Source organism: Lonchura striata, chromosome 1 (genome assembly GCF_046129695.1).
Source record: "Lonchura striata isolate bLonStr1 chromosome 1, bLonStr1.mat, whole genome shotgun sequence".
NCBI classification, from domain to species: domain Eukaryota; kingdom Metazoa; phylum Chordata; class Aves; order Passeriformes; family Estrildidae; genus Lonchura; species Lonchura striata.
In genome coordinates, this window is record NC_134603.1 from 429,238 (window position 1) to 456,620 (window position 27,383).

The window sequence follows — 27,383 nt, forward strand, 5'->3', positions numbered from 1 at the left end:
GGCCACAGAGACTCCAGCTGGAATCCCTCGTGCCTGGCCCAAGAACCCACTGCCTGGCCTGTGTGCAGGAAGGAGAGGAAGAAACACAAAAGGCACAAAGTGCAGAGAGTGAAGAAAAAAGCTTTAAGCTGAAAGAGGGGAGATTTGTGTTGGATATGTGAGAGAAGTCTTTCCCTGTGGGTGGGCAGGCCATAGCACAAGTGCCCAGAGCAGCTGTGGCTGCCTCTGGATCCCTGTCAGTGCCCAAGGCCAGACTGGATAGGGCTGGGAGTAGCCTGGGATAGGGGAAGGGGTCCTTGCCCATGCCACAGGGTGGAATGGGATGGGATCTAAGGTCCCTCCAAAACTAAACCATCCCAGGGTTCTGTGAACTATTGCACCCAGAGAGGCTCACAGACAGTGCCTGAGGATTTGGAGGTGCAGCCTTCTCAGCTGTCTGCAGACCCAGTGCTGCACCCAGGGAAATGTGGGGGGTCTGGAGCTGCCACAGGGCTCAAGCAGCCAATCCCCCACCTCACCTGGGACAGAACTGGAGAGGGGCACATCCCAAAGAAAGGCACTCCAGGAAAATGAGGAATGACTTCCAGGAGCAGAGCAATACCACAAGGGACAGGTGCCAGTGGAGAACAGACACCAAATAAAGCAAAACTGCCTGAGAATCCTCACAGCCACACTGTCTGGAGTGGCACACCTTTGTGTCCCCACAGTGAAGCCCAGTGTGGCAGTGCTTGCTGGCTCTCCACACACAGAATCTGTTTCATGGTCTGCATAAAAAACTAAAAAACCTACCTCAAACCGTTCAGGCACAGGGTATCTGCTCAATTCAGCTGTCACAAATGCCATCAGGGACTGAGTGACCTGGGCAGTTACAGCTCCCAGCCCTACCAGATTGGTTCCAGGGGCCCCCAGAACAGGGGCCAGGCTCACCTCCAGAGCTGACAATCCATGACTAAAAGAGCTTAAACCAGCCCATTTGAGGAAGGAGAAGCACCTCACCATGGCTGTCACTCTCAGAACCAGGTGTTGACTCCACAGCTCACTGCCAGCAGAACTACAGCTTGAGAACAGGCTCCCAGCAGCTCCTCAGGCAGGACACCCAGCACAGCCCAGCTGGAAGTTCACATCTGCTCCCATTTGGCATTTGCTAGCCATCATGTCTGTAACTTTTTCTTCCATTTTAGTTCTCATCTTTCACTTAAAAATATTTCAGGAACCATTCTAAAGATGCAGATGTTTTCTATCTGCAAATCTTTTGTCATTCATTTTAAAACCATCTGGGCCAACTTTTTCCCAATTCCTCTTGGCTGAAGCCTCCAACAAGCCCTCAGTTTTCAGCAAGACTGGTATCACTGCCCCGCACAGACCTCTGCAGAGGGCTTCCCCAAATCCCTCAGCCTCAGCGCCTCCACCAGACCAAGCCCTGAGCTATCCAGAGGTGGCTCAGCATGCAGTTTATACCTGGATTTCGTAAACAGGTTTGGAGGAAGGAATAGCAGCAAATTCCCGGTAGTCAAACTTCTTTTCAGACATTGACTAGAAGGGACAGCAGAAGGGAAGAAACAGAGAAGAGAGAGTGAGGGAGAAGAAGGGCTGGAGAGGCAGCAGCAAGCTGAGCAATCCAAGCAGAGATCCCAGCAGAAGCAGAGGGACATCCTCAGGAGAGGCAGGAGTGCCTGGACAGAGCCTGGGACGTGGGGCATCCCTGGACACTGCCTTTGGAGCTATCCTGGTGGCAGGACAGGGGTTTGGAGGCACAGAGGAAACACCACATGCTCCAGTGAAATGCTAGTACACACCAAGTCAGCTAGGAAAGCTGGTTTTGGGGGGGAAGTTCATGGCAAGACTTCTGACAGCCAGAGCAGAGTCAGAATTTCAATCCAGGGCTGTGTTGTGGGGTGACCTGGCAGGACAAGGCTCCTTCTCTGCTGCTGCTCCCCCCTGCTTTCCCTGGTTTGTCTCACCAGTCCTTAGAGTGTTGTGCCACAATGGCCCACAGCATTTACTCTGGGCTAGGAAAAGGAAAATGCTGATTGAAGCTGAAGGGCTGCCTTGAGCTCTTGAGGAGACACAGGGCCAAAGTCCCTGAAGTGAAAGGCTTTTAGAACCAGGAAAAGGCCTCCTGAACCTGGGGAAAGGCTTCCTGAACCTGGTGGAAAACTTTCTGAACAAGGAGGTGAAGAACCATGGAAACGATGACATCATAAAATAGGGAACAGAAAGCAGATGTCCCCTGGGAGCTGCAATAAAGGGGGGTACCTCTGGCCAGGAGTTTGGCCAAGTTCCATCCACTGACCCCTCATATTTCTGTGCACCACACAGCCAGGCTGGCTGCAAGGACTGAGTGGGGACCCACAGCTCCCAGCACAGCTGAGAAACCAGGGAATCCCAGGATTTAGGGAAGGTGACAAAAGCAAGCAGGAGAACATCATACCAGTCTTCCAGGGGAAGTGACGTTCCTGGGGCTGCAATCTGTAGGAGGTGACAGAAGAGCAGAGTTAGTGGCAGGCTGGCTGTGTGACAGTCACCCCCAGCCAGCTTCTTCCTCAGCAGCATGTCAGGGTGGTGACACCATGCCGAGGGCAGGCCCTGCCTTCTGCCCTCCCAACAAACACCTCTTCACTGCTTTTTCAGAAAATCAGGATGTGGCTGTGCTCCCACCCTGTTCCCTGGAACCTCAGCGCTGCCCCAGGTGCTGTCAAATGTCCTGCAGCTGAGGCCCATCCCTGTGCTGTCCCCATGTGTCCCCAAGGACCTTCCATCTGGGTGGAAGGAGGGAATTGCTCTCCAGAGCTGTGCTGTGAGCGGGCTGAGCTGCAGGAGCCCTGCCTGTGTCCCTGCAGGCAGCAGCAGCTGCTCAATACCTTCCAGCTGGGTGGAAGGAGGGAATTGCTCCCCACAGCCCTGCCTGTGTTCCTGCAGCAGCTGCCCTGTACCTTCCAGCGGCGTTGGCGACGGCGTCGGTGCAGGTGAGGGGGACTCTGCCAGCTGCTCCAGCGTGCTGCGCTTCTTCCCCTCCTTGGACTTGGCAATGACCATCTGGGCTTTGAGAGCGTCCTGCTCCAGGGATTTCATCCTGCCTCAGGAATGGGGTGGGGAGGAGACGCCATCAGTGCTGGTGAGGGGACGGGTGCCACCTGTGTGTGGCAGGGCAGGGACGGAGCCCGTGGGCTGAGCACGGGGAGGGTGGAACAAAGCCCTGAGGGTCCCCGAGGCAGGCAGGAGGACAGTTGGGCTGGCTGCCATCCCAAAACACATACGGGACCACATGTGTCAAACACACAGAGCCCAAAGCTATGGATCAACACACTGAGAAGCTGCGGGCAGCCCCAGAGTGCCACACAACAGGACGGTGACCCCAACTGGGGACAAAACTGCAAGGATCACACGAGCAGGATAGGTTCTTTGGGGCTTTATTCTTCTCTGTGCTCCGTGTGCTGCACCTGAACCCTCCTCAGCCATCAGGAGATCATGGAAGGCCAGGCTGGATGGGGCCCTGAACACCCTGGTCTGGTGGAAAGTGTCCCTGCCCATGGCAAGGGGTGGAACTGGGGGATCTTTAAGGTACCTTCCAACCCCACTGGGATTCTGTGGCAGAGCTGTGAAAAAGTGGGTCCAGCCCTCAGAGAGGTCTGTTCCTTTCTTCCATCAGACAGCCCCAGCATCCCCCCCTTGTTCTCATGGCAGTGGACACCAGGGACCACTCCCATGTCCTCCTGCCCCAGGAGGCCCTGGTGGGGCACAGGGACCCAGACAGGAGCATGCAGCCATGGGGAGGGGCAGTGCACACCTGGATTGGCCTCCTGACCCAGGGATTCTCGAGGTGTGGCTCTGCACTGGGCTAGCCATGTGAGCTGGCCTGGCCCCGGGAGCAGAAGCCCACTGCCGGGACTGGTACAGCCTCCTGGCCAGGTCCTGCTCGTACTGTTTAACACTGTCTTCAAGAGCTGAGGATCTGAGGAGTAGCAGCAGGAGAAGGAGGACGAGAAGGAGGAGGAGGGAGAGGAAGAGATGATGGTGATGAACATTGCAGCAGACAAGAACAGGAAAAGAAAGAAACAGATACAGGAACATATCCTGGGGAGGGGAAATATGGGTCTGACACAGAGGCAGCCTGGGTTACTCTGGTCCCAGACCTGATCCCACCCAACCCTGGCCACTGCTGAGGCAGCAGGAACCCCTGGGGGCAGGAACCCCTGGGGGCAGGAACCCCTGGGGGCAGTTCCTGTGCCCAGGAACAGCCTCCATCAGTCCCCATATCCAGGGCTGCCTTCCTGTGTGCTGGGGAGGGACCAGGAACAGCTCCAGCCTCAGGGGAAAGGCTGTGGGTGGTCAGAGAGTGTGTGAGTGTGGGTCAGACTGAGGGTGTGGGCACACGTGGGACAGCCTCTCAGGTACACTGACCACATGTTCCACACACCTCAGCTGGACCATGGGAACACAGTGGCCAAGCACAGGACACACATTTTGTTCTGGGACACTGAAGTGAGTGTGTCCCTAAACCAGGGTGTGTGGGGGAGGAAAACTGCCAAAATGCTCATGGGCCCAGCTGGGCACCTGGCCCAGGGTGTAAACCCAGCCTCTGAACCTCCCTCTTCCCCTGGGACACGGGCCTTGAGGGACAGGCCACAGGGAAAGGCCTCTCACTGCCAGAGGGAGGGTTAGATGGGATATCCAGAAAAAATCCTTCCCTGTGAGGGTGATGAGGCCCTGGCACAGGGTGCCCAGGGAAGCTCTGGCTGCCCCTGGATCCCTGGCAGTGTCCAAGGCCAGGCTGCACAGGGCTTGGAGCCAGCCTGGGATAGGGGAAGGTGTCCCTGCCATGGCAGGAGGTGGAACCAGATGAGCCCTAAGGTCCCTTCCACCCCAAACTGCTCCATGATTCCATGACTGTGTGTAACGTGGCTGTCTGTGTCTGCACAGAGCACAGGGTGCTGGGGGAAGGGGGCATCACACATCCTGACAGGGCACTGATGGTACAGGGAGAACAAGGAAAGCCCAAGAAGTTGCAAACTGAGGGGTCACGAGTGAGCACAGAGCAGAGAACTGGAAAGAAGCAGAAGACAGGAGATTAGAAAGGGAGGAACAAACCCAGTGGCACTTGGAGAGAACATGGGTTGGTGGGGCTGAGCCTCCTGAGTGGGGCAGTGCAGAACTTGCCCTGCAGCACCGAGGCCTCTGGGACAGGACCTGACCACATCACTGTGCCCATCCTAGAGCCGGGAAGAGGGGTTCTGAGAGCACTGGATCCTCCTGGAGATCTGCAGCAGCAGGGAATAGTCCCTGCTTGGCTCACAGAAAGGAGCATTGCAGTGACTGATCCCTGCCCAAAGCACCAGCCAGGCCTTTATCCAGGAGCTGCACAGAAAGCTGGGCCTTGGCTCTGGAAGCAAAGTGGAGCTGAAGCCCTGGTCTGCCAAAATCAGAGGGGCTGGATCTGACAGCTCAGGCAGCTTCTCCTTGACAGTCACTACCTCCTCAGGAAGGCTCTTCTTTTGCTAGCCTCATTTTCCATGGACAAAACCCACTTAAAAGAGTGAAGGTTTGAGAGATCTCTCTTCTGCCCACAGTGGACAAACCCCTGGTGCTCCACACTCACTAATCCTCCTGAAGTGTCATGTGAAACTTTTACTGTGCCCTGAGCAGCTCCAGCCAAGTCCCAGCTGCCCCAAGACCATGGGCAGATAAACAGCAACATTACAGGAGCAAATCACATCATCACAGCACCTAAAAGCATCCTGTCCCCTCCCAGCATTTTCAGGTTTATCTGCTGGCAACACCAAGCTCCTGGAAGAGCAGAGTCCCCAGAATGGAGCTGCACACCTGGGAAAGCAGCACAGACTCTGCATGGGCAACATCCTGTTTGTCCTTCTGACACCCACCTTAAACAAAGCTTCTATCACAGCATTCCGTGTTCACATTCAGGTTGGGCACGAACCAGAGCTGACAGATCTCAGAGCCCTCCCCAGCAAGTGAGAATGATGGGGAAGTGGAGGCAGGAGGGAGGGAGACCTGGCATGTCTCACTGGGAAGGGGTGGCAGATGGGGCAGGGATGCGCAAGGATGTGGATTTCCAGGAGAGGCCTGACAGGAGGCCTGAGGACCAAGGGTAAGTATGTGCAGATGTGTGACACTGTGGTGCTTGCACAGTGCCACACTGATGGCTGCTCTTGGCACAATTTCACTGACAGCTTTTCCTCAGACAGAGATGTGATTCCAGCCCTCTCCAAGCACCTGCAGCACAGGGAGCTTGGTGGTCCTCTCCAGCCTCATAAGGAAGGATATGGCAGAGCAAGGCAGTCCCTAAAGAGGCTCCAAGACAGGTGGAAGGAGACTTTGGACAAAGACCTGGAGTGCCAGGACAAGGGTGAATGGCTTCCCAGTACCAGAGGGCAGGGGAATCTCAGAAAATTCTGCCCTGGGAGGCCCTGGCACAGGGTGCCCAGAGAAGCTGTGGCTGCCCCTGGACCCCTGGATGTGTCAAAGGCCAGGTTGGGCAGGGCTTGGAGCAGCCTGGGATAGTGGAAGGTGTCCCTGCCCGTGGAAGGGGTGGGATGGATGGCCTTGATGGTTTCTCTCCCCTGAACCACCCTGGGATTCTGTGAAAACCAATCTCAGAGAAAATTCTCAAAGCCCCAGAACATCCATCTCTCACTGAGGATCTGCTTTGCAGCTCTCCACTCTCAGAGCTTCCCAAGAGCAACAGCCCTATGATCACCCATGTCAAGCACAAACACTGGAACTGCTCCCACTGATCCCTCCAGTCTTTTCCAAAACCCTGTCCTCTCCAGGCCTCATCCAAACCCCAAAAGAGACAGCTCAGACTGTCCTTTGAATGTCTCCTACAGGAATATCAGGAGAAGAAAAACTATCAATAGGAGCAGCCTAATTTTTGGAAGGAATTCTATGATGAAGTAAACATCTGAACTAGCTTCAAGTCTTAAATTCTGAATTAGGAAGTTCTCTTTCTTCCAGAACAACTTTTAGTCACTCTTCCATGGCTGATAGAACAGCTCATGTGGGTAAGAATGGGAATGGCCAGATCCTGCCAGTGTCTTGGCTGCAGCAGGATTTCCAGCCCAGCAATACTGGAACTGTGAAATTCCATTGTTCCTTTTGGACATGTGACCTTGCAGTTTCAGTTACACCATTTCAGAAGGGTTACAAATAGGGTGGGAATGGGGTGCTGAGGGAAGGACACAGCTACCACAACACTCAGTTGGGCTCCTGTTCATGGTGAGCTCCCCGTGTCCAGGGCTGAGCAGGCACTGGGGGAATGTGGAACCCTGCCCCTGCCCTGTGCTGACAGAGGGGACAGGCTCAGGCAGACCAGTGCTTGGCACTGCTTGGACAGATCCTGCACAGCCTCCCTCAACATCTGCCCTTGAGAGGGTCCCCTATTCCCTGGTTTTACTCCCTTTGGGTTCCAGCCATGCAGGAGCTGCCTGGCTGTGTGACAGGATCCTCCATTCCCTGGTTTTGGGTCCCAGCTGTGCAGGAGCTGCCCTGCTCTGTTACAGGATCCCCGTTCCCTGGTTTTACTCCTTTGCTCTGTGACAGGATCCCTGCTCCCTGGTTTTACTCCTTTGCTGTATGACAGGATCCCTGTTCCCTGGTTTTACTCCCTTTGACTCCCAGCCGAGCAGGACCACCCTGCTCTGTCCCACAAGGGGCAGTGCCGCTCTGGCTCACCGTGCTGCCCTCCACATGGCGCGTTTCTCGGCCTCCAGGGCCCGGCGTTCTGCCGGGGACAGCTCCTTGTCCTGCCCGCCCAGCAGCTCGGGGCTCTGCATCCGCAGCCGCTCCTGGTGCCGCCGCTCGGCCTTGGCTGTGCGCACGGGAGCGCCGGGGTCCGCCGGGCTCAGCCTGCCGAGAGAAGGTGACAGGGAGGCTGTGGGGCCTCCAGAGCTCACCTGCCAGGCAGTGGCAACTCTGCTCCCCTGCCCGGTGCTGCTGGCACAGGCTGCTGTGGACAAGGAAGGACACAGGAAAGCTCCTTGTAGGGAGTTTTTGGCTCAACGGGGCTTGGACTATCCTTGGAGCAACCCCCAAAGTGCAGGGGGTTGAAACCAGAGGGTCCTGAAGGTCCCTCCAACCCAACCCATCTGGGTTCTATGAAGTTGGTTCTGGTGAGTTCCCTTTCCCTCCCCCAAATCCTTCCTTTGCAGCCCCTGGCTGCTGAAAAGGGAGGGACTCTCCAGCCCCTGCCCCAGCTGCCCCACTCACCCCGACATGGAGTTGGTTCTGTGCTCAGGCTTGATCCCCTCCTCCAGGGAATTCCTCTGTGAGCTGTTGTTCTCACTGAGCTCCAAGGGCCTGGAGAAAAACCCCTGTGAGCTGCAGCACCACAGGCTGCACACCCAGCAAAGGGTGGCACAGGTCCACCCTCAGAAGGCAACAACTGCCCCAGGGTCAAGTCACAGCCCACCGTGACCACTACTCTGAACACTCCTGAACATCCACACAAATATCAGCTCATTTCCTGCAGCTGGAGGTCAGCCAGCCACTAACATGCACACACACACAAGTTTTTCCTCAGTTTTTCTAATAAAAATATTTGTTGGGCTTTCTTTTACTCTGCATCTTACCCTTCAGTGCCAGGAACCAGGACCTCGCACTTGGCTTTGTTAGATGTGCCACAAAAGGATTTCAAATAGAGGAGCCCAAGAAAGATTCACTTTGGAAACACTTGTCACCTGATTCTTTAACAGATTAATTTGATTATTAAAAGTTCTTCCACAAGATGGGCTATGGAGCTGCTCTGAAGACTGGAACCTTGCTGGGAGAGCTGGGGCTGTTCAGTTTATAGTGACACTCAGCTCTGATTTTTACTGCTGAAGTTTATTTTAATTAAATTTCAGTTTCTCCTACAGCATGAGAAAGATTATTTCAAGACACACAACTTCAGTCTTTTCCACTGCCTCCCCTGAATTCAAGCATAAATAATAAGCAACTGAAAGTCATCTGATGGATCCAGCCCTCCTGCTCTTCAGCATCCCATGTTTCAGGATGAGAAAAGGAGGGACCTGTGGGACTTCCCAGAGAACCAGGGAGCTGGGTATGACTGCTTTCTTCCTTGGAGCTGCCTCAGCTCTGGAGGGGCAGGGGAAGTCTCAGGGCATTGTTATGAGAGAAGCTCCTCCACTGAGACTGGGCAGAAACAACAGAAAGAAATGAGATTGCATGTGCCAGGGTGTGTTTTGCCACTGCGGCTGAAAAGTGTGGAGAGGAGACTGTCCCAAAGACTTCAAAGGCAGGTAAGGACAGCTTCAGCTTTACTCCAGTGCATTCCAGATTTACCTGGAGCCTTTGAGAACCCTTTTCTCATTCCTCTGTTCTATGCCAAAGAATTAGAAAAAAAACATCATGGTAACCTGGAGGCCAAGTCCCAGAGAACTGGGAAACAAAGGCCTAAAAAACCACTAAACCTGTTTTAGCATCACTTTATCATTCAGCTTATCTGGAAGCATCTGTCTCTAAAAATCAACCTCTCTCTAACACCTGGGGCACAACCAAAGGAGCTGCTCCCTGAAAAGAGTGAGGTGCAGAACTTGGCCTTTTCTCTGCTGGGGAAGAAATCTCGCCCAGCCATCTCCCCTGAGAACTCCTGGGACAGCTCTGGCCTGTGGGTGAACAGGGCTGCCTGCCCAGGGTGCTGTCTTACCGAGCTGCTGGAGACAGGCTGCTCCTTCCATTCAGCCTCTCCACCTTGTACTCCACGCCCTCGATGATGACGCTGGACTGCATGGCCTCAGGCACCTGCCTCTCCTCATCCTCCTCAGCTTCCTCCTCCAGCAGAAGGGCTCGCTGCTGCTGCAGCTTGCGGGCTGCCAGGGAGACAGGAGCCAGCTGAGACTACTGGCTGGATCGCAGGTGGGACCTCTGGGCAGGTCCTGACAGTGAAACCCCCAGGATGGGATCTCTGGGCAGGTCCTGACACTGAACCCCCCAGATGGGACCTCTGGGCAGGTCCTTATGCTTCTCATCCCTGCAAGTCTGGGCTAGTTTCAGTCTAGTCCCTCTCCATGAAAACCCCTGTTCCTCCACACTTCCACCAGTGCTTCAGATAAAACCAACTCTGCATCGTTTCCTCAGTCCCTCCTTCCTCATCCATCAGACTTCCATCCCTGGACACCCAGTGTGCAGATTTCCAGTAGATTTCCCAGTGTCCTCATGCCCAAACTGGAAATTGGGCACAGTCTCTCTTGCCCTTTTCCCAGAGGGAAGAACCCTGAGAGTCTATCTCCCCAGTGGGCTCCTGAAGGAGCCAAGGCCTGGGTGCTGCTGTTGTGCCCCACATGTGGTAGTAGCCCTGGGGACAGTTCTGCTGCTGAACACACAGGGACAGAGGAGACAGGAGCAGGCAGCTCTCTGGGCAGGTATCCTGCAGGTTACCAGTGCCCAGGGGTGTTCCTCAGGCCTCAGGAAAATCTAGGCAAGATTTTTATTAATAATTTTATCTGGCTGCAGGAGCTGAATGCTCCCGAGTAACACTCTGCTGCTGATGCCAAACTGGGAGGTGCTGGTGACTCTCTCAAGGGCCATGAAACCTTACAGGAGGGTCCAGACAGGCTGGAACACTGCAACCATTAATGGCATGAAACTGAACCAGAGCAAATGCCAGGTCTAGGTAGGATTTGGAGAGTGGCTGGAGAGCTCAGTAAAAATGCTTTTTTCCACTTCACATTGTTCCTTATCATCTCCTAAAGCAACTGTGGGTTGGACTCGGTGATCTTTAAGGTCTCTTCCAACCTAGTCATTCTGTGAATTCTGTGAACTCTCAAGCAAGAGCAAATTACCACAAAAAGGAGAGCAGCAATATAGCTCCTAGTGCAACCCTAACACAGCACCGTGAGCTCTGAGAGGTCTGAGCTCTGCTGCCAGTCCTGCGTGAGGGTGCCACTCACCTGGCAGCTGGCACTGACCCACTGTCTGCAGTGGCTTTAGGAGGTCACTCAAGTGTTTGCCAGCTGCAGGCACGGAGCTGCTGGAGGGAGCCCAGAGCAGGGACACCGGGATGCTCTGGGGGCTGAACCCCTCTGCTCTGGAGAGAGAGCTCTGTGAGAGCTGAACTGCTCAGCTTGGAGAAGAGGAGGCTGCAGGAAGAACTCACTGCAGCCCTGCAGCACCCAGAGGGGCTCCAAGAGACCTGGAGAGGGGCTGTGGACACCACCTGGAGTGACCACACAGTGGGGATGGCTTCCCCCTGCCAGAGGGCAGGGATGGGTGGGATTTGGGAAGGAACCCTGCCCAAGGAGGGTGGTGGCACGGGTTGCCCAGAGCAGCTGTGGCTGCCCCATCCTTGGAAGTGTTCCAGGCCAGACTGAATGGGGCTTGGAGCCACTGGTCTAAGGTAAGGTGTCCTTGCCCATGGCAGGGGTGGCACTGAGTGGGTTAAAAGTCCCTCCAACCCAAACCATTCTGTGATTCCATAATACAGGACACTTGAAACTACAGCACTTCCACCAACCCAGAAAGTATCACTGCAGCATCCACAGAATTCTTTAGCATTCACTTACTTCAAATTATCCCCAGGCCTTAAAATAACCACCCATGGGCTTCTGGAAGTGCTGCATTTCTGTGGGAAATGAGTCAACAGGACAAAGCTCTGCACGCGTTCCTACATACCCTCCTCCTCTTTCATTTTCTTCAGGTCATCCTCCCCCACCAAGGACACACGCTTGGGAGGCTTGTCCAGGTGCTGCTGCTTCACCTCAATCTCAAAATACTTCTGCCTTTCACGGAAGGACCTTTGCTCAGGGCTGTGCTGTCCCCCAGGGCTGTGTGCGGCCACCTGCAAGAGCCACACCGCTGCCCATGGGCCACCTAGCCACATCACGGGCCACCTAGTCACACTGCCACCCACACAGCCACACCTAACCACACACAGCCACCCACACTGCTGCCCACGGGCCACCTACACGGGCCACCCAGCCACAGCACTGCCCATGGGCCATGGGCACCCTCCCCATGCCACCCCAACCCGTGCTCTGCCAGCTCTGCCCCATGCCCTCCTCCCCAGCCCTCCCACACCAGAACCCCCTCTCCCCATCCACACCTCCTGACTCCCATCTTTCTTCCAGTCCCAGAACTCACCTCCGAGGCCAGTTTGGTGTTTTCTGTGCTGCTCTGCCCAGACAATTCCTAAGAACAGAGAGAAAAAAGCATATTCTAAAAGGAGAGATTCCAGCCATGTGCCCCAAGGCCAGAGGAGCTGACAGAGGTCCCCAGACTGTCTCAGAATTCACACAGATTTAACAAGGTTTACCAATCGTCAGGAATGAGGGTTAAACAGAACCAGGTGTGACAACTTCAGAAAGGGCAGAAACTGAAAGATGTGGGAAACACGCAGCAACCAGGAGCAGGGGCTGAGCCAGGGCTGGAGGGGGTTCACAGGAGCTGGCAGGAGCCCATTCACACTTTGTTTACAGCAAAGACAAAACCACCCAAAATTTACTCTGAAGAAGCAAAGATGCCATCAGAAAGAATGAAATCTGTATTTACTGCAACGCATAACAGAATATTGGATGAAGAGAACTACAGGGGGAGGAAACTGATCCACAAAAATCTGTCTGTTAACCAGGAACCATAGGGGTAAACTGAGAACTGCAAACCAGTTATGGAAAAGAAGGAAGTTTTACAATAAGATAAACTTGAAATGACCCACAAAGAGAGAGCAAGGAGATGATCTCTGGCTTTATCCAAATACACTCCAAAAACAAACTCAGAATTCAGAACTTAAGTGGATCTGCCTGAGCAACCTCCTACTGCTCTGGAGATGGTTGACCAATGCTCTTAGGTCCATGGTGGGATTCTTGGGTGTGTCCTGAGCTGGACCTGATGATCCTTGTGTGTCCCTTCCAACTCAGGATGTTCCAGGATTCTCAGATTCTAACAGCCAAGGCTGCCCTGTTTTGCAGGGGGAACTGAGGCAATGACCTCCAAGGCTTCAGCTAGCCTGGACTGTTCCAGGATTCATCTAGATGGCAGGGGAAATGAGGAGTCACAATGAAGACCAAAATCTATTCAAAAATATGTCAGCACAGGTTTAGCTGGGCCCTGGAGTCTGGAATTTCAGAGTTCCTTTGCATGGTTGTACATCAGTATCCCAATGTCCAGGGAGAACGACAATGTGTGAGACTCCATGAGCTTCCAGGACCTGACACAGACAGGACCCTGCCAGGATGAACATCTGCACCACCAACACACTCCAACAGGACCTGACACACTCAGGACCCTGCCAGGATGAATACCTGCACCATGAACGCTCTCCAAGAGGACCTGACACAGACAGGACCCTGCAGGATGAACATGTACACCATGAACACACTCCAAGAGGACCTGACACACTCAGGATGCTGCCAGGATGAATATCTGCACCACCAACACACTCCAAGAGGACCTGACACAGACAGGACCCTGCCAGGATGAACATCTGCACCACCAACACACTCCAAGGGGACCTGACACAGACAGGACCCTGCCAGGATGAACATGTACACCATGAACACTCCCACAGGACTCACAGGACCTGACACAGACAGGACCCTGCAGGATGAACATCTGCACCACGAACACTCCCACAGGACTCCCAGGATCCCACCGTGTCCCTCCTGTACAGCAGCTGTCTCTGGAGCACACACATCCCTTCTGGCCTGCTCAGCCCCGTGCTGGTGCCACCAGCAGTGGTTACCTGTGTCCCCAGCAGGGGCTGGGACAGGGGCACTGCTGCAAAGGTCTTGTAGGCCTGCTTGACGTTGATGGGCACCTCGTCAGGGGAGGGTGGTGACGGCGGTGATGGCTTTGGCTGCAGGGACACACAGGAGGCAAAGATGAGCACAGGTGGGGTGGAAAAGCACACACAGCCCAACGCTTGGCCTGCAGAGCCTGGTGAGTGGGATGTGAAAGGAATAGGTCAGGGAGCACGTAAGGAAAGGCTGCTGCTGAGCCCTGGGCAGGACCACCAGGAGCAGAGCACTGCACAGACACTGTACACAGCAGCATGAGGGTCACAGCCCATTCTGTTCCATGGGTGCTGAGGGAATGGCACTTTTGGTGGCACAGATCTTCAGTGACCTGATGGGAACATTGTGACAGACCCTCTGGCCAAGGGCACACTGCTGTCCCAGCCCTTGAGGATTTCCACCCAATTCAACCAGCAAGTGCCAACCTGAATCAGGGTTTTTTGGGCTAGAACAGGACAGCTACACATTGACTTCTATTTACGGCTGAACAAGAGTCCCTCTAGTGGAAGGTGTCCCTGTCTTTAAGGTCCCTCTCAACCCAAAGCACCCTGCGATTCCAGGATCTGAGATGTGGAGATCTGCCTTTGATCTCAAATTATCCTTTTGCAGAATTACACTTACTGGGAAACATCTGCTGGGGTCTGAAGGGACCTTTCTACTGCTGGTCACTGTCTTTGCTGGTCCCTTCCTCACCCACCTTCCCTGTGACCCCTCCTGCAGCACTGGGGTGACCTGCTCAAAGCACCACAGAAATGGAAGGGGTGGGGGGCAATGGCACCACAGCCTTCCTTTTCCTGGAAAGTAAATCCCCTTTAGCTGCTCATGCCTCCAACCCTCCGGCTGCACTAAACCAGTGCCTTCTGGTTTTCCTTGGTCCTGGACTGGGGCTAAACAATGCTGTTTGATGATGCTCTGTTTTATCTATTCGAGCTTGGTCTTAGAGGCTCTCATAGACAAACATTATACCCTTGATAGCTCAGCTACCTCGGGTGGCATAAAAGTAGCAGGATGGCTCTTGTGACAGTTTTGGAAACAAAGAAGTTTTATTAAAAGCCAAAATAAAAAAGCTCTTTACAGAGTAAAACCGAGTTAGGGCAAGAGGTTTTTGCCCCCACTAAAACACTTCACAAAAGCCATTACTTCTTTTGTTCTCTTCTTTTTATAGTAAATTACTTATGCAAAACGTTTTAGCTTCTGTCCAATTAACTATCCTTAAGTTTAAAGTGAAGTCTTAAAAGTCCTATAAAGTGTCTTTTAACCAAATTAAAGAGAAAAACTTCTAAGCTTTTTTCCTTTTTAAAGAAACAAAAAGTAACTTATTTACTCCATAAACAAAAGGAACATTCCTTCAATGCTTCTGCATGGGCTAAAGGACAGCACAGTGAGACCAGAAGAGTCTGTGAAATGTGACCTGTGCACAGGTGCCATGGACTCTGTACAGCTGTTTGCTGCAAATCAGGTCTCTGCTTTGGTATCACACTGTACCAGCTCCAGCAGGGAGAGAAGGGCTGGATTCATGGAACCTGAGCCAGCATGGTTTGTGTGGGAAGGGACTGAAAGCCCATCCAGTCCCTCTCCCCTGTCATGGGCAGGGACATCTTCCACTATTCCTTCCACTTTTAATTTGAAGGGACACAGGTCTTCCATCATGACAAAGACCAAAACACCTGAATTTTTCTCTCCTATCAACAAACAGTCCCAGGAAAACAAACCTTTCAAAACAAATCATTTGCAAACCATAAAACCCATCAGCAGGATGGTATCAGCTTCTGCTCCAAGGTGCCAGACATAAACCCAGGTTCTGTAACATTTATGTCTCCACAGAACTCAACATCTCACAAATATGGCTCTAAACCTGTATCTGCTCTGGGGATTTTGGCCACAAAAGCTTCAGCAGTGCTGCCTCCTGGGACAGGGCCATGGAGAAGTGGGGCAGCTGAGGAGGCCCAGAGAAGTAAGAGGGATGCAGTGACCTGGCCATGCTTGTGAGGAGTATGGATCCCTCTTGGGGAGCCCAGACTGGTGCATGCACAGCAGCAGCCTCAGCCCAGGCACGTGGTCCCCAAACCAGAGTGAGCTCTGGGAGGGCTCCTGCCCCACAACATGGCACTGCAGCCACCTGGGGCAGACACAGGGCTTTGGGGAGGGAAACCTGGCCACTTACAGAGCTGTGGGTCCTGAAGCAGGGCTGGGGCTGCTGGAAGGGGTTGGGGCTGTCCCCCTCCTCGGCCCTGTGTGCCACAGCAGCGCTTGGTCGCACGCGGGAGAGAGGCTGAATGACGCCAGGCTTGGTCTGCTCGTGCCAGTGCCCAGGACAGTGAGGAAGGCAGAGCAGGACAAGGGGCAGGGAGAAAGAGAAGAGAAATGAGCAGTTAGGGCAGTGAGGTGTCTGCCATGCAGCTGAATAAACAAATCCATGCAAATCCGTGCACCCCCACTTCTCTCCTCAGCTGTGCTGCCTGCTCCAGCTGCAGGACTGGCAGGGAGAGCTCTTGGAGCCAACACCAGAAGCGACTCAGCCAAGGAAGGGTTACACAGGACCAGTGGACTGCAGATAAGGCCAGGACTAAAGGAAGCACCTGCCGTATCAGCAGCAGCTACAAGGGTTTGCAGGGTATGGTAGGAGTGACCAAGCTCGGAAAATGTGAGCACCAGGGATGGAAGGAGGGAAACATCAGCCTGGAATGGGAATTGGCAGAAACTGTGGATGGAAGTGAACCAGATTGAGTCTGACAAGAAATGCAGTTACTGCAGCAGAGGCAAGAGGCTAAAACTTCTCCTAGATGTCACCATCACTGCTGGATGTTGTGTGAAAGTGAACAAAGCACCTGCAACTAGAGAGAGTGGCAGCAGGAACTGGGTAAGTCAGCAAAACCTGCAGGAGGGGAAGCTGCGAGGGGAAACAGGAATAAAAGCTGCAAAAACAGGCTGGGTTTTCAGATGGACCATATTTAAGACCTGATGCATTTGTACAAACTTGAGGCATATTGGAGGACTGGAGGAGATAGAATAGGAGCCAACAGGGGGAAGAAACAAGCTCCATGTGCTGGGGATGCACAGGGACACCACAGTCAGGTCTCATGGCAGCTGTACTCACTGATTTACTGTCATCCTGCGATGTAATGAAATTAATGGAAGCCTGCAAACAGAAATACAGGGGTAAATCTGGAGTCTGAAAGCCTTTAGTTTCCCCCCTGCCCCACTTCCCACCCTGTGTGGGGAGCTCCAGGTCCCACAGAACCCCTACCCCCCAGGACCTGCCTCTTCAAGGGAGGAGAGGCCAGAGCCCACCTGCATGAGCCTCTCCCAGCCCCTGTGCTGTGTGAGGAGGCCCTCACAACCCTCTGCCCGTCTCCAAACTCTGACCCCAACTCTGGCACAGTCCTGGCCCGTGGGCACAGCCCCTGCTCCTGGTCCCTGGGCACATCTCCAGGTCCTGGCCCACAGTCACAGTCCCTACTCCTGTCTCCTGCTAACATCCCCAGACCCTGGTCCCTGGGCACATTCCCTGGGCGTATTCCCTGCTCTGGCTCGTGGCACATTCCTTGGGCACCTCCCCACCCTCCACATTTGCCCCAGCCCGAGCAAAGCTGTCCCCTGCAGCTCCTCCCCAAGCACTCATGGGTGTCACCACAGCAACAGCTGGCAGGGAGCAGCCCCTCGTGCCTTGGGTGCCACCGGGGTGCTGCTCCCTCGGGAGAGCCCCAGGGGATGCCAGGCCCCCGAGGGGATGCCAGGCACCTGTGTGGATGCCAAGCTCCCGTGAGGATCCCATGGGGATGCCAAGCTCCCGTGAGGATCCCGTGGGGATGCCAAGCTCCCGTGAGGATCCTGTGGGGATGCCAAGCTCCCGTGAGGATGCTGGGCCCCTGTGGGGATGCCAGGTCCCTCGTGTGGATCCTGTGGGGATGCCAGGTCCCCATGGGGATGCCAGGCCCCCATGGGGATGCCATGGGGATGCCAGGCCACCATGGGGATCCCGTGAGGATGCCAGACCCTCCGTGGGGATCCTGAGCTCCCGTGGGGATGCCAGGTCCCCGTGGGGATGCCACGGGGATGCCAGGCCCCCGTGGGGATGCCAGGCACCCGTGGGGATGCCATGGGGATGCCAGGCCCCCGTGGGGATGCCAGGCACCCGTGGGGCCAGCACAGAGCAGCGGGCAGCAGGAGGAGCAGCGGGCAGAGCGCACACCGCACACCAGCAGCACTTACAAAGCGCGTCTCCCTGCCGGCCAGGTGAGGGGCCCGGGGGGCTGCGGGCACCTGTAGGGACGGGCATCAGCAGGGGAGAGAACGGGAGAGAAAATGGAGAGACTGGGTTTTCCACGGGAGAGGAGCAGAGAGGCTGCAGTGGCCGCAGCTGGTGGGTCCCCAGCACGGGGGAGCCCCCTGCCCTGCCTAGCACACACAGACCCACCACAGGCACCTCCTGCCTCCCCCACCCCTGGGCATGGCTCCAGGCCAGGCACAACCCCCACAACGCCCACTCAGGACAAAGGATTCCATTTCCCTCAAGGAAGTCTCTGAAATAAGCCAATCCGTTCTGCCTGGACTACAAGATGTTGAAACAAAAGAACAAACATTAAAAAATAGATGGAGCCAGAGAGTAAGAGACAAAATTCCTCAGAACTTCTGCTCTGGAGCAACAACCTGAAAGTCAAGACTCCTGAATCCCTAGAACAGGAAAAATGTGGGACTGCTCAGCCTGGAGAAGAGAAACCTGCAGGGAGACCTTAGAGCCCATTTTACTGCCTTAAAGGGCTCCAAGAGAGCTGGGGAGGGACCTTGGACAAGAGCCTGGAGGGACAGGACAGGGGGGAATGGCTTCCCATGGCCAGAGGTAGGGTTAGATGAGATTTTGGGAAGAAGTGTTTTCCTTCAAGAGTGGGGAGGCACTGACACAGGTTGCCCAGAGAAGCTGTGGCTGCCCCATCCCTGCAAGTGTCCAAGGCCAGGCTGGACAGGGCTTGGAGCACCCTGGGACAGTGGAAAGTGCCCCTGCCCATGGCAGGGGGCTGGAATAAAATTGTCTTGAAGGTCCCTTCCCACCCAAACCATCCTGGGATTCTGTGAAAACTGATCTCAAAGAAATAAAGAAAATTGGCACTTGTGCTAAAAGGAAAACTTACAAATAACACAGCTGCTGTTAGAAATGTAAATAGGGAAACACAGCTGGAACCAAGTGCATTGGAATAGCTCAGCAATAGACTGTCTTCTAATTGTGCTAGGTTCCTGATGAGCACTCAATTGTAAATGATCCAAAACTGAGGGAGATGTGGGACAGGCTGAGAAGGAACAGAGGCTGGACTGAAGTGCTGCTCCTACTGCTTCCTGCAGGGCCTGACCCTGCTCTTCAGTCTGTCGCAGCAGCCACCTCACCCCCAGTGATTGTTCACCTCCAGAGCTCCTGTCCAGCTCCAAGAGCTGAAATGGGTCACTGAAGAGCAGGGAAGTGCCAGAGCTGTGGGGAGAGCAGCTGGAGAACAGCTGGACTCCAAAAGGAACCAACAGACCCCAAATGACCAAGGACACAGAACAAAGAACAACTGGCAATTCATTCCAGCCCCCAGTATAAAACCCAGTAATGGGCAATGATTGTAAAGGGAAAATTTAAAAATCTCTTTTAAGTTTATTTAACCTCAAAAGGCTCAACTGAGCTGTGACACCTCCTGCCATGGGATGGACAGGGAGATCAAAGGCTCAGATATTGCAAAGTTCAGAGAGAAATAAGGAATATGAATGTCAAGGGATAAGAGGTAATGTTTATAAAGAAAAAAATAATCAGAAATTACAAAAACAAATACACTTCCCAATGCAGAGGGAAAGCCTCTAGCAAGGATCTGCAGCAAATCACTCTCTGAGGGCAGGGTCACCCAGAACTGGCTGCAGCAGGATCCTTCCACCTCCTGCCCAGCAGCTCTGGGTCACCTCCAGGCTCACAAAAAGAACCAGGCACCCTCTGCAAGCCTGGGCAGCCCTGCTTTAGAGACCCAAATCCTGACTCCTCCATTTCTTACCACATATCAGTTGCCAGAATTAAAGAATCTCTGTACAAGGCACTGGTTCAAAAAGACCATTCCAAAAAAAGTCACAACTATACGTTGCAGCCCCTTCTCATCACCCTGCAATTAAGCTGCCCCTCAGAGCTCATTTTTGACCAGCTAATTACCCTTCTGGCTCTCCAGGACATTCTGAAGGAGGGAGCTGTTTGCTTGTTCTCTGGCTGCCTTCTGTGATGGATCCCCTCCACCCTGACAGGGTCACTCCAGGATGGAAATTGCCCTCAGCTCCCTCTGTCCTTTACCCCTGGAAGTGCCTCCCTGCCTTTCCCATATCACCTGTCCTGGGGGCAGTCTCACCTGCAGATTACTGGGAGAATAGGGGGATTCACGCCTGGAATTTCCTGTCCCAGACTCGCCCACAGGAGCCTGAAAGAGAGAAGACAAAGCTGAAGACAAAGCTCGAGTGTTACTCTACAGCTGGAGGAGGTCTGTACAGCCCAGGGGCTGGGACACCCTGCGCATCCAGGGAGCAAGGCTAGCAGGGCCCAACAGCAGCTGACACATGCCAAAAAGCACCAGAAACAACCAGGGAATGACGTTAGACACTTCGATCACATCCCAGCAGATCACATCTCAGTGCCCTGCGAGGCCAGCTGGATCAGGTTACAGCATCTGCACGTTCCAGGAATGCTCTTCCCTGACTCCCACAGCACTCACAGGCAGGGTCAAGCTCCAGGCAACCTCCTGTGCATAGACACTGAGCAAAGAAAACCATTCCTGGCTACAGGGAGCTCCTGGCTCCCAATGCAATCTCTGGCACTGAGCAAAGAAAGCCATTCCTGGCTGCAGGGAGACAGGGCTCTCTTCTGGCTCCCAGAGCAACCTCTGGCACTGGGGCTCAGCTGCCCCAGCAGCTGAACAGAGAGCAGTGTCCAGGAACCACCTGCACTCCTATTGCAGCACGACGAATGCCGTAAGGCAGAGGCAGGTCATTTGGGATTTAGGGAACTATTTAGGCAATCCTACTGCTCCCAGTCACTAATACCACAGCCACACACATGGTCAGTTGAATCAAGTCAGTATTTTGATGCACCAAGCCTGAAATGACTGAAGTTTATACTGGAGCACAGATTCCAGATACCTTGCTCTGAGCTCACCTGGCTAGACACTTGAGATATTCCTAGCAAGGAAGTAAACCACCTCCAAGATCACTACAGCTGAGGATTGGGTCTGTTGACTGGTCAGTTTATCTGCTGTGTATGGGGCTGTTTATGTGGGGCTGCTTTGATTTTCAGACCACCCAAAAGGCCTAAGAAGGAAAAAGGGGAGAGCAACGCGGTGTTCACCTGGAGGGTGGAATCTTTGGGTCTAGTCCCTGCTCCACCACAGGTTCCCTGTGCAAGAGCAGGAATGCCAAATACAGATTTCCCAGAACAGAAAGCAAAGTTCTTCCCTGAAATTCCCAAGTCTTGATCTACTGAATGGTGCCACCTGGGAGGAGCGGCTCCTGGGCTGTGGATCTGCTGCATTTTCCAGATGCCTGAGAAAGGCTGTGCTCAGGCTCAGGGACAGAAGTGTGGCACCAGCACTGATCTCCAGCAGTCCTGCCAGCTGCTTGCTGCCAGACCCTGAGTGACAGCAGGGAGGTCACAGATGCCATCCTGTCCCTCAGCAATGCAGCATCCCCATCACCAGGGTGTGTTAGTGACTGGAGGATGACACGGTGACCCTGAGGACCGTGGCACAGGATGAGGGCACACGGGGCGGGGAACCGGCCCTCGGGCACCGTGCTGCCCGCTGCCGGGGTTTAGTAGGGTGCAGTGGTCAGTGCATGCCATACACTACAAGCTGCTTGCCTTGGAGTACAGGCTGGTCTTCAGCACGCCCCCCCTGCCATAGCCCAGGGGAGGCCCCCCCAGGCTGGCCGTGCCCGCGGCCTTACCCCTGCGGTTGGCCACCACAAAGGGGTTCTCACTGAAGGGGATGGGCTGCGAGTCGATCAAACACTCTGGCGTCTCTGGCAGCTGCTCCTGGGACAAGGGACACCCCTCGGGGTCCTGCTGGTCTCCCCGGGGCTGCTCTGCCCCGCTCGTGTGCTGCTGGGGGGGCACAGGGAGCTGAGGGGGCCCGGCCGTGCCTGCTGCCGGGTCTGGGGACGCTTCCTGGCCGTGCCACGCTGTGGGTGGGGACAGCATGGCGCAGTCACCCTCCATGCCGGATCTGGGCTTAGAGCACTCAACAGGCTGAGAGGAAACAGAAGGATGGGAGAGAAATAAGGAGAACAGAGTAAAGAAGAGGAGGGAGAAAATACAGAGTAGCTGCTGAAGGACAGGGGAGAGAATTCCAGCGCTAAAGCCCACACAGCATCCCGACCCTCTCTCCTGCTCTGCCACCAGTCTGTGACCCTCAGTGTCACTCCTGGGAGAGGACCTTGCTGTGCACACATACCAGGGAACTGCCAGGCTGCACTCCTCCAACTCACACAGCTTCCTGCAGCTGCTCCTCAGCCAAATCCACTTCTGACACCTGTACAAGCACATGCTCCCCCCGCTCACCTCAGCACAAAGAACCACACTGCTGGGGTTGGAAGGCATCTCTGGAGATACTCCAAGTTCACTGAGCCCCACCACCTATGGCCCAGCCTCTGCTGTCACCCCAGTGCTGCCACAGTCACACCCACCCACCCATGCACTCCCATCACACCTGTGCATGTGAACATACTTTAGGGGCCCCGCTGCTCACAACACATCCCAAACAGCAGAGCTCAGTGAGCACAGACCCTTTGGGTGGCTCTTGCTGATGACAGGACTGAGGCAGCCCCAGCTCTGTCCTGGCTCAATGCACACAGCCCCAGCAAAGCCCTGACCCTTCCCCTTAATGCCACAGAAGAGAGTTTGTTACCCCAGCCAGAGCCTTCCTCAGGGGAGCAGTGACAGCCAGAGAGCAAGGACCAAAGCTTCCATCTGAGTGCCTCCAGGGAGAAGAAAGACCTCTCCTGCTCAGACCAAATTCTTCAGTTCTTGTGTCATGGCAGTGGTCACCAAAATAGCTCTCAGGGGTGGGCCGGTGACTACAATGGCAGCTGGGAGGCTCAGGAATTTCAGAGGCCCTCCCCTAACCCCCAGCCCAACCTCTGTGGTTGGCAGAGCCCTGGCTCATATCGTGTTTCCTCACCAGCAAAGCCTGTGCTACCCTGAGACATTCTGCTGTGTGGTTTTTCAGTGTAAGAACCCTACTTTTTTAACCCCTTTTCCCCAGAGTGCCATCATGCTGATGGTTGATGGGCAGCCCCAGTCCCTGTTTTGTTCTTGGGCCTGACTGAACCTGGGCTGGGTCTGTGTCTCCCTGTAAGCTCCAGCTCCTGCTGTAGCATGTCCTAGTGAGGGATTCTTCGCTCCCCGGCCTCACCGGGGCGATTCCTGTCAGACAAGCCACAATTTCTATCTTGGGGAAGCAAAAATTTGGGCAATGCAGTGAGCTTTCCCAGCTTGCAGACAGAACAGACAGGTGCTACCCTGCATCCTTGCTGGCACTGAAAGAAATCCAATCTTAAATCTGTGAACAAGTGAAAAAAAGGAATCAATGGCAAGAAACTGAAGAGAAATAGATTCAGAACAGAAAGTACAGGTTGCTAATTAACTAATCATGGTGACCTGGTATGGAGATGTGCCAAGTCTTCTCCATTTCTCACAGCCCAGAAAGCAAAACTAGACTTAAATGTTTTGCTGTGATCAGTCCCTCTGGGTCTGGCTCACATTCCTGTTCAATGCAGAAGACAGAGACTGTAGCAGCTCTTTGACTTCAGTAAGGGAAATGTCAGAGTCACAGAATCTCAGGATGGTTTGGGTGGGAAGGAGCCCAAAAGTTCATATTGTTCCACCCCCTGCAATGGCAGGGACACCTTCCACTGGACCAGGCTGCTCCAAGTCCCATCCAACCTGGCCTTAGACACTGCCAGGGATGGGGCAGCCACAGCTTCTCTCCAGAGGCTGCAATGCACTGGGTGCACGGCCAGAGAGCATCCCCATGCTGCTTCCAGTGGGAATTTTCAGTTTGGCCTTTAACAGTGGACAAAGACAATGGGCCTCTCGTCAGCCTTTGTTAAATCCTGCTCACAAAGGGTTCCAGATGCAGCAGCACAGATGGGTTCAAGACAGACAACCACTGCTCCCTTCTCTGGCGGCTGTTCTGGGGGAATCCTCCAACCAACTCCATCCACAGCTACAGTGGTCAGTGGAGAGACCTACACCTCCTGTTCCACAGTGGACAGATAGACCTGCACCTCCTCCTGCTCCACAGCAAGAACAGCTCCCTACAGATCCTTGTGTGGCACAGGGAGGACAGAAACAGCTCCCTGCAGTTCTCTCACAGGGAGTAAAAGACAGTAAGGCAGTACAGGCAGTAATGCAGGAGTGAAAGACACCCAGTCACTGTTTAGAGGAGAATGCCTGTGGTGAGAACTGGCCTGGAGACAGGAAGAAGGAGAAAACCATGATGGGAACAGGGCAAGAGCACCAGGCATCTGAGGAGGCTGTCCAGAGACAGACATCTGTCACTGACCCACCTGCTCCTCCACTGGCTGGACTGACCCTGATTGAGTTCATCCAGTGGCCACCTAACGGGCCAGGGCAGCTCCTGAAGGACCACCTGAACCTCCCTGTCCCCAGATCCAGGCAGAAGTACTTTTCAAACCAGAGCAAAGACAGGGCTGGCGACAGCTGGACCAGCACCAGACCCTTGGAGCCCTCCCTGCAATGGGACATTTATAGAAGCACCCACCACCCCAGTGTGCCCAACCCCACATTCCCGTGCCTGGCGTTCCCAGGCTGACACCCCTGCCAGGCACAGCCCCAAAGCTGCTCTGCTCTGGACAACATTGAGCTGTCCTGCATGGAGCCAGCTGCTGCCTGGGGCTGACTCTCCCCCTCTTCCAGCTCCTGAGTTATTCTCAGAGCTGCTAAAAATAAACCTTTTCCTGATACTGCTTTCTTGGGTGACCAGCAAGAGGGAAAAACCCAAAGCTGGGAAGTGTGGGAACAAAAGGAGGCAGAGCTGGAGCCAAAGCAGAGCTGTTACTGAAGAAAGGCCTGGAGCAGCAGAGGAAAGAGAACAGGAGAGGAGACTTGTCTGCATGGAATGAGATGGAGGCAGAAAGGGTAAAAGGATCCTGAAACACCAGAATGGGAATGCAGAATGGGATGATGACAGCAAAGAGAGTTCTTGCTGCAACAGGAGGAAAGGAGGAAGACTAAGGATGTGTGAAGGAGCAAGCAGAAACCCAGTCAAATGGGATGCAGGAAAGATAAAAGAGAGAAAAGATGGAGAGGTGAGATTTTAAACAACACAGGAGAGAGGTAAGTCTGTAATCTGTGAAGTTTGTGAAATCTGGAATTTCTCTTGGCCACTGCAAGTGAGGGACTGCCAGGCAGGGCACAGGACAGAAATGTCCAGGGCAGGAGTCACAACACATAACAGGATACACAAGCTACAGAGCTCAGCCACAACACACAACCACAGCCATGTCACCTCTGCAGGCTTTAACAGAACCTCAGCACAGCTGGGGGTGGAAGGAACCCTGAGACCAGCCAGTCCCACCCCCTGCCATGGTCAGGGACATTTCCACTAGAGCACCAGGGGTAGACACTCCCATTGCACAGATAGCTCCAAGCACTGTCCAACCTGGCCCTAAACTTCTTCAATTTTTAGTAGAAAATTTCAGTTTCAGCACCCTCATCCCTCCCCTTTCCTAAACACCATCCCACAATGTGTTTACAACCGAGCTGTGCACACAACACTGTCATCCCTGTGTCAGGAAGGATCTTTCTCTCCCTCCTTGGCAGCTCTCTGGAGCCTCTTCCTTCCACAACAAATCCCTGCACTCACCCACCACACATCCCCTTCTCTCCCACCAGGCTGCTCTTTCTTGTTCCCAACTCTGCTTTTTGCAGCTTGTCAAACTTTGCCACTTCCCTTCCCAAAAGGCAAAGCTGCCTGGCTCTTGCTCTCTTCATTCTCTTATTCCCATCTTTATTTTGCAGCTATTGGTTCAGTGCCTGAGCCCCCCACAGTTCTGCTGCCCAGTTTTCCTTTGTCATTTCCCACACCATGGCACAGGTGGAGGGCAGGTCATGGAAGGACCATGGCCTCCCCTGTTGGGAATCACATCTCCACAGCCCCTCACCCCCCTCCACGGCCCCCCAGGACCCCCAGCCCCCACTCACAGCACGGTTGCCTCTCTGCAGGCCACTGCTGGGCAGCGCTGCCAGGGTCCGGTAATCCAGGCGCAGGGGTTCGCTGGGGACATTCTGGAGAGGGTGAAAAAGCCACAAACACCAGGAACAGGTCAGGCCCAAAGTCAACTAAATCAATGAGAAAGGGCAGTGAAAAGGGAACCACCCCAGTAATAACCCAGGTCTTATCTCCAAACTCATCAGAGTTCCCACTGCCTGGAAAAAGAGCTGGAATTGTTCAAAACACAGCCACATGAACTTGTGGCAGGAGCCAGGCTTGAGAAACCCCACAGAGAACATGGCAGCGTGCACCCTTGGCCACCCACCACTGCTCAGACCCCTCCACTCACTCCTCCTGCGCCATGCCCACCTCCTGATGGAGCAGAGAATGTGCCACACCTACCTGTTTGCTCCAACAGCACCTGGAATGACTGGACCTGGACACATGTAAGAACGCAAGTCTGCAACTCCTCTAAATTCCTTTTTCCAACCTTAACTCACTCTCACTGTACAACTTTGTTCCATTTTGTTTCCCACATAGTGCCTTTCTAACCCTAAAGAGAAACCAGGGTTTCTAATCCAGCCCGTTTTCCTCAATTCCTTACATAATTAAATCTTCAGTTCTGATCTCTTCTCTAATCCCCAAAGCCACATCCCCTTCACGGAGGGAGTGGAGAACACAAGCTTTGGGAAACAAACTCTTTTTGGGGACTTCTCCAGCCTTCCAGTCTAGCTGCATACCTTTTCTGGGCTTCTCCAGCCCTTCCCCTGCACTGCTCACCTCTGCTTCCTCCTCAAGCTGCTGCGTGGCTGCCTCCCGCTCCCTACGCATCCGCTCCTTCCGTGGGACAGACAGAGCCAGAGCAGAGAGACAAGAGAGAGGCAGAGAGGTCACACACGCTGGGCAGGTCTGCTGAGGGGACACAGGGGCAGTGCTAGCAGCAGGACAGGGGGAGCAGCAACCCAGCAGCAACACTGGGACTGCAAAAGGAAGAGCTGGGATTGGGCACTGCTACTGCCAGAAGAAAGGACAGGGACAGAACAAGATATGAGTGCCACAGGTGAGAGGGAGAGCAAGTGTCCCCAGGACTCAGCAGGGACAATGCTGGGGAAAGTAAGAGAGATACTGTGCCCTCAAGCATAACCACACCAAGGGAGAGGAGGAGTTTGCTCACTGCTGGAAGAGACACCTTGATGGAGCACAGACAGGACAGGCTGGAAGGGAATGGGAAAACAAATCCACAGAGCACAGGCCTTGTGGCTTATAGCACCACATACATACAAAGGGACAGAAAGCACAAGGTCAGCTCAGCACCAGCTGTCAGCCTGGGGTCACTCAGCACTGCAGGGCCATTAGAGAGTGGCCAGTGACTAATCCCAAAATCCCCAGACTGCCAGAGGAAGGGAAC

General features: G+C 54.2%; 1 protein-coding gene across 1 annotated transcript in view; it reads right to left on the reverse strand.

Annotated features, from left to right (window-relative positions):
* SCRIB (scribble planar cell polarity protein) overlaps positions 1 to 27,383 on the reverse strand; it is a 101,744-nt gene that overhangs the window by 7,357 nt on the left and 67,004 nt on the right. The window contains exons 28-44 of the mRNA XM_031504127.2: positions 26,756 to 26,812; positions 25,966 to 26,049; positions 21,601 to 21,987; positions 20,102 to 20,170; positions 17,955 to 18,005; positions 16,840 to 16,881; positions 15,907 to 16,035; positions 13,691 to 13,804; positions 12,094 to 12,141; positions 11,626 to 11,791; positions 9,662 to 9,824; positions 8,224 to 8,313; positions 7,690 to 7,863; positions 3,788 to 3,952; positions 2,934 to 3,073; positions 2,432 to 2,469; positions 1,459 to 1,533 (exon numbers count right to left, since the gene is read on the reverse strand). Coding sequence (XP_031359987.2) covers positions 1,459 to 1,533; positions 2,432 to 2,469; positions 2,934 to 3,073; positions 3,788 to 3,952; positions 7,690 to 7,863; positions 8,224 to 8,313; positions 9,662 to 9,824; positions 11,626 to 11,791; positions 12,094 to 12,141; positions 13,691 to 13,804; positions 15,907 to 16,035; positions 16,840 to 16,881; positions 17,955 to 18,005; positions 20,102 to 20,170; positions 21,601 to 21,987; positions 25,966 to 26,049; positions 26,756 to 26,812 — 1,992 coding nt within the window. The remainder of the gene's footprint in view (positions 1 to 1,458; positions 1,534 to 2,431; positions 2,470 to 2,933; positions 3,074 to 3,787; positions 3,953 to 7,689; positions 7,864 to 8,223; positions 8,314 to 9,661; positions 9,825 to 11,625; positions 11,792 to 12,093; positions 12,142 to 13,690; positions 13,805 to 15,906; positions 16,036 to 16,839; positions 16,882 to 17,954; positions 18,006 to 20,101; positions 20,171 to 21,600; positions 21,988 to 25,965; positions 26,050 to 26,755; positions 26,813 to 27,383) is intronic.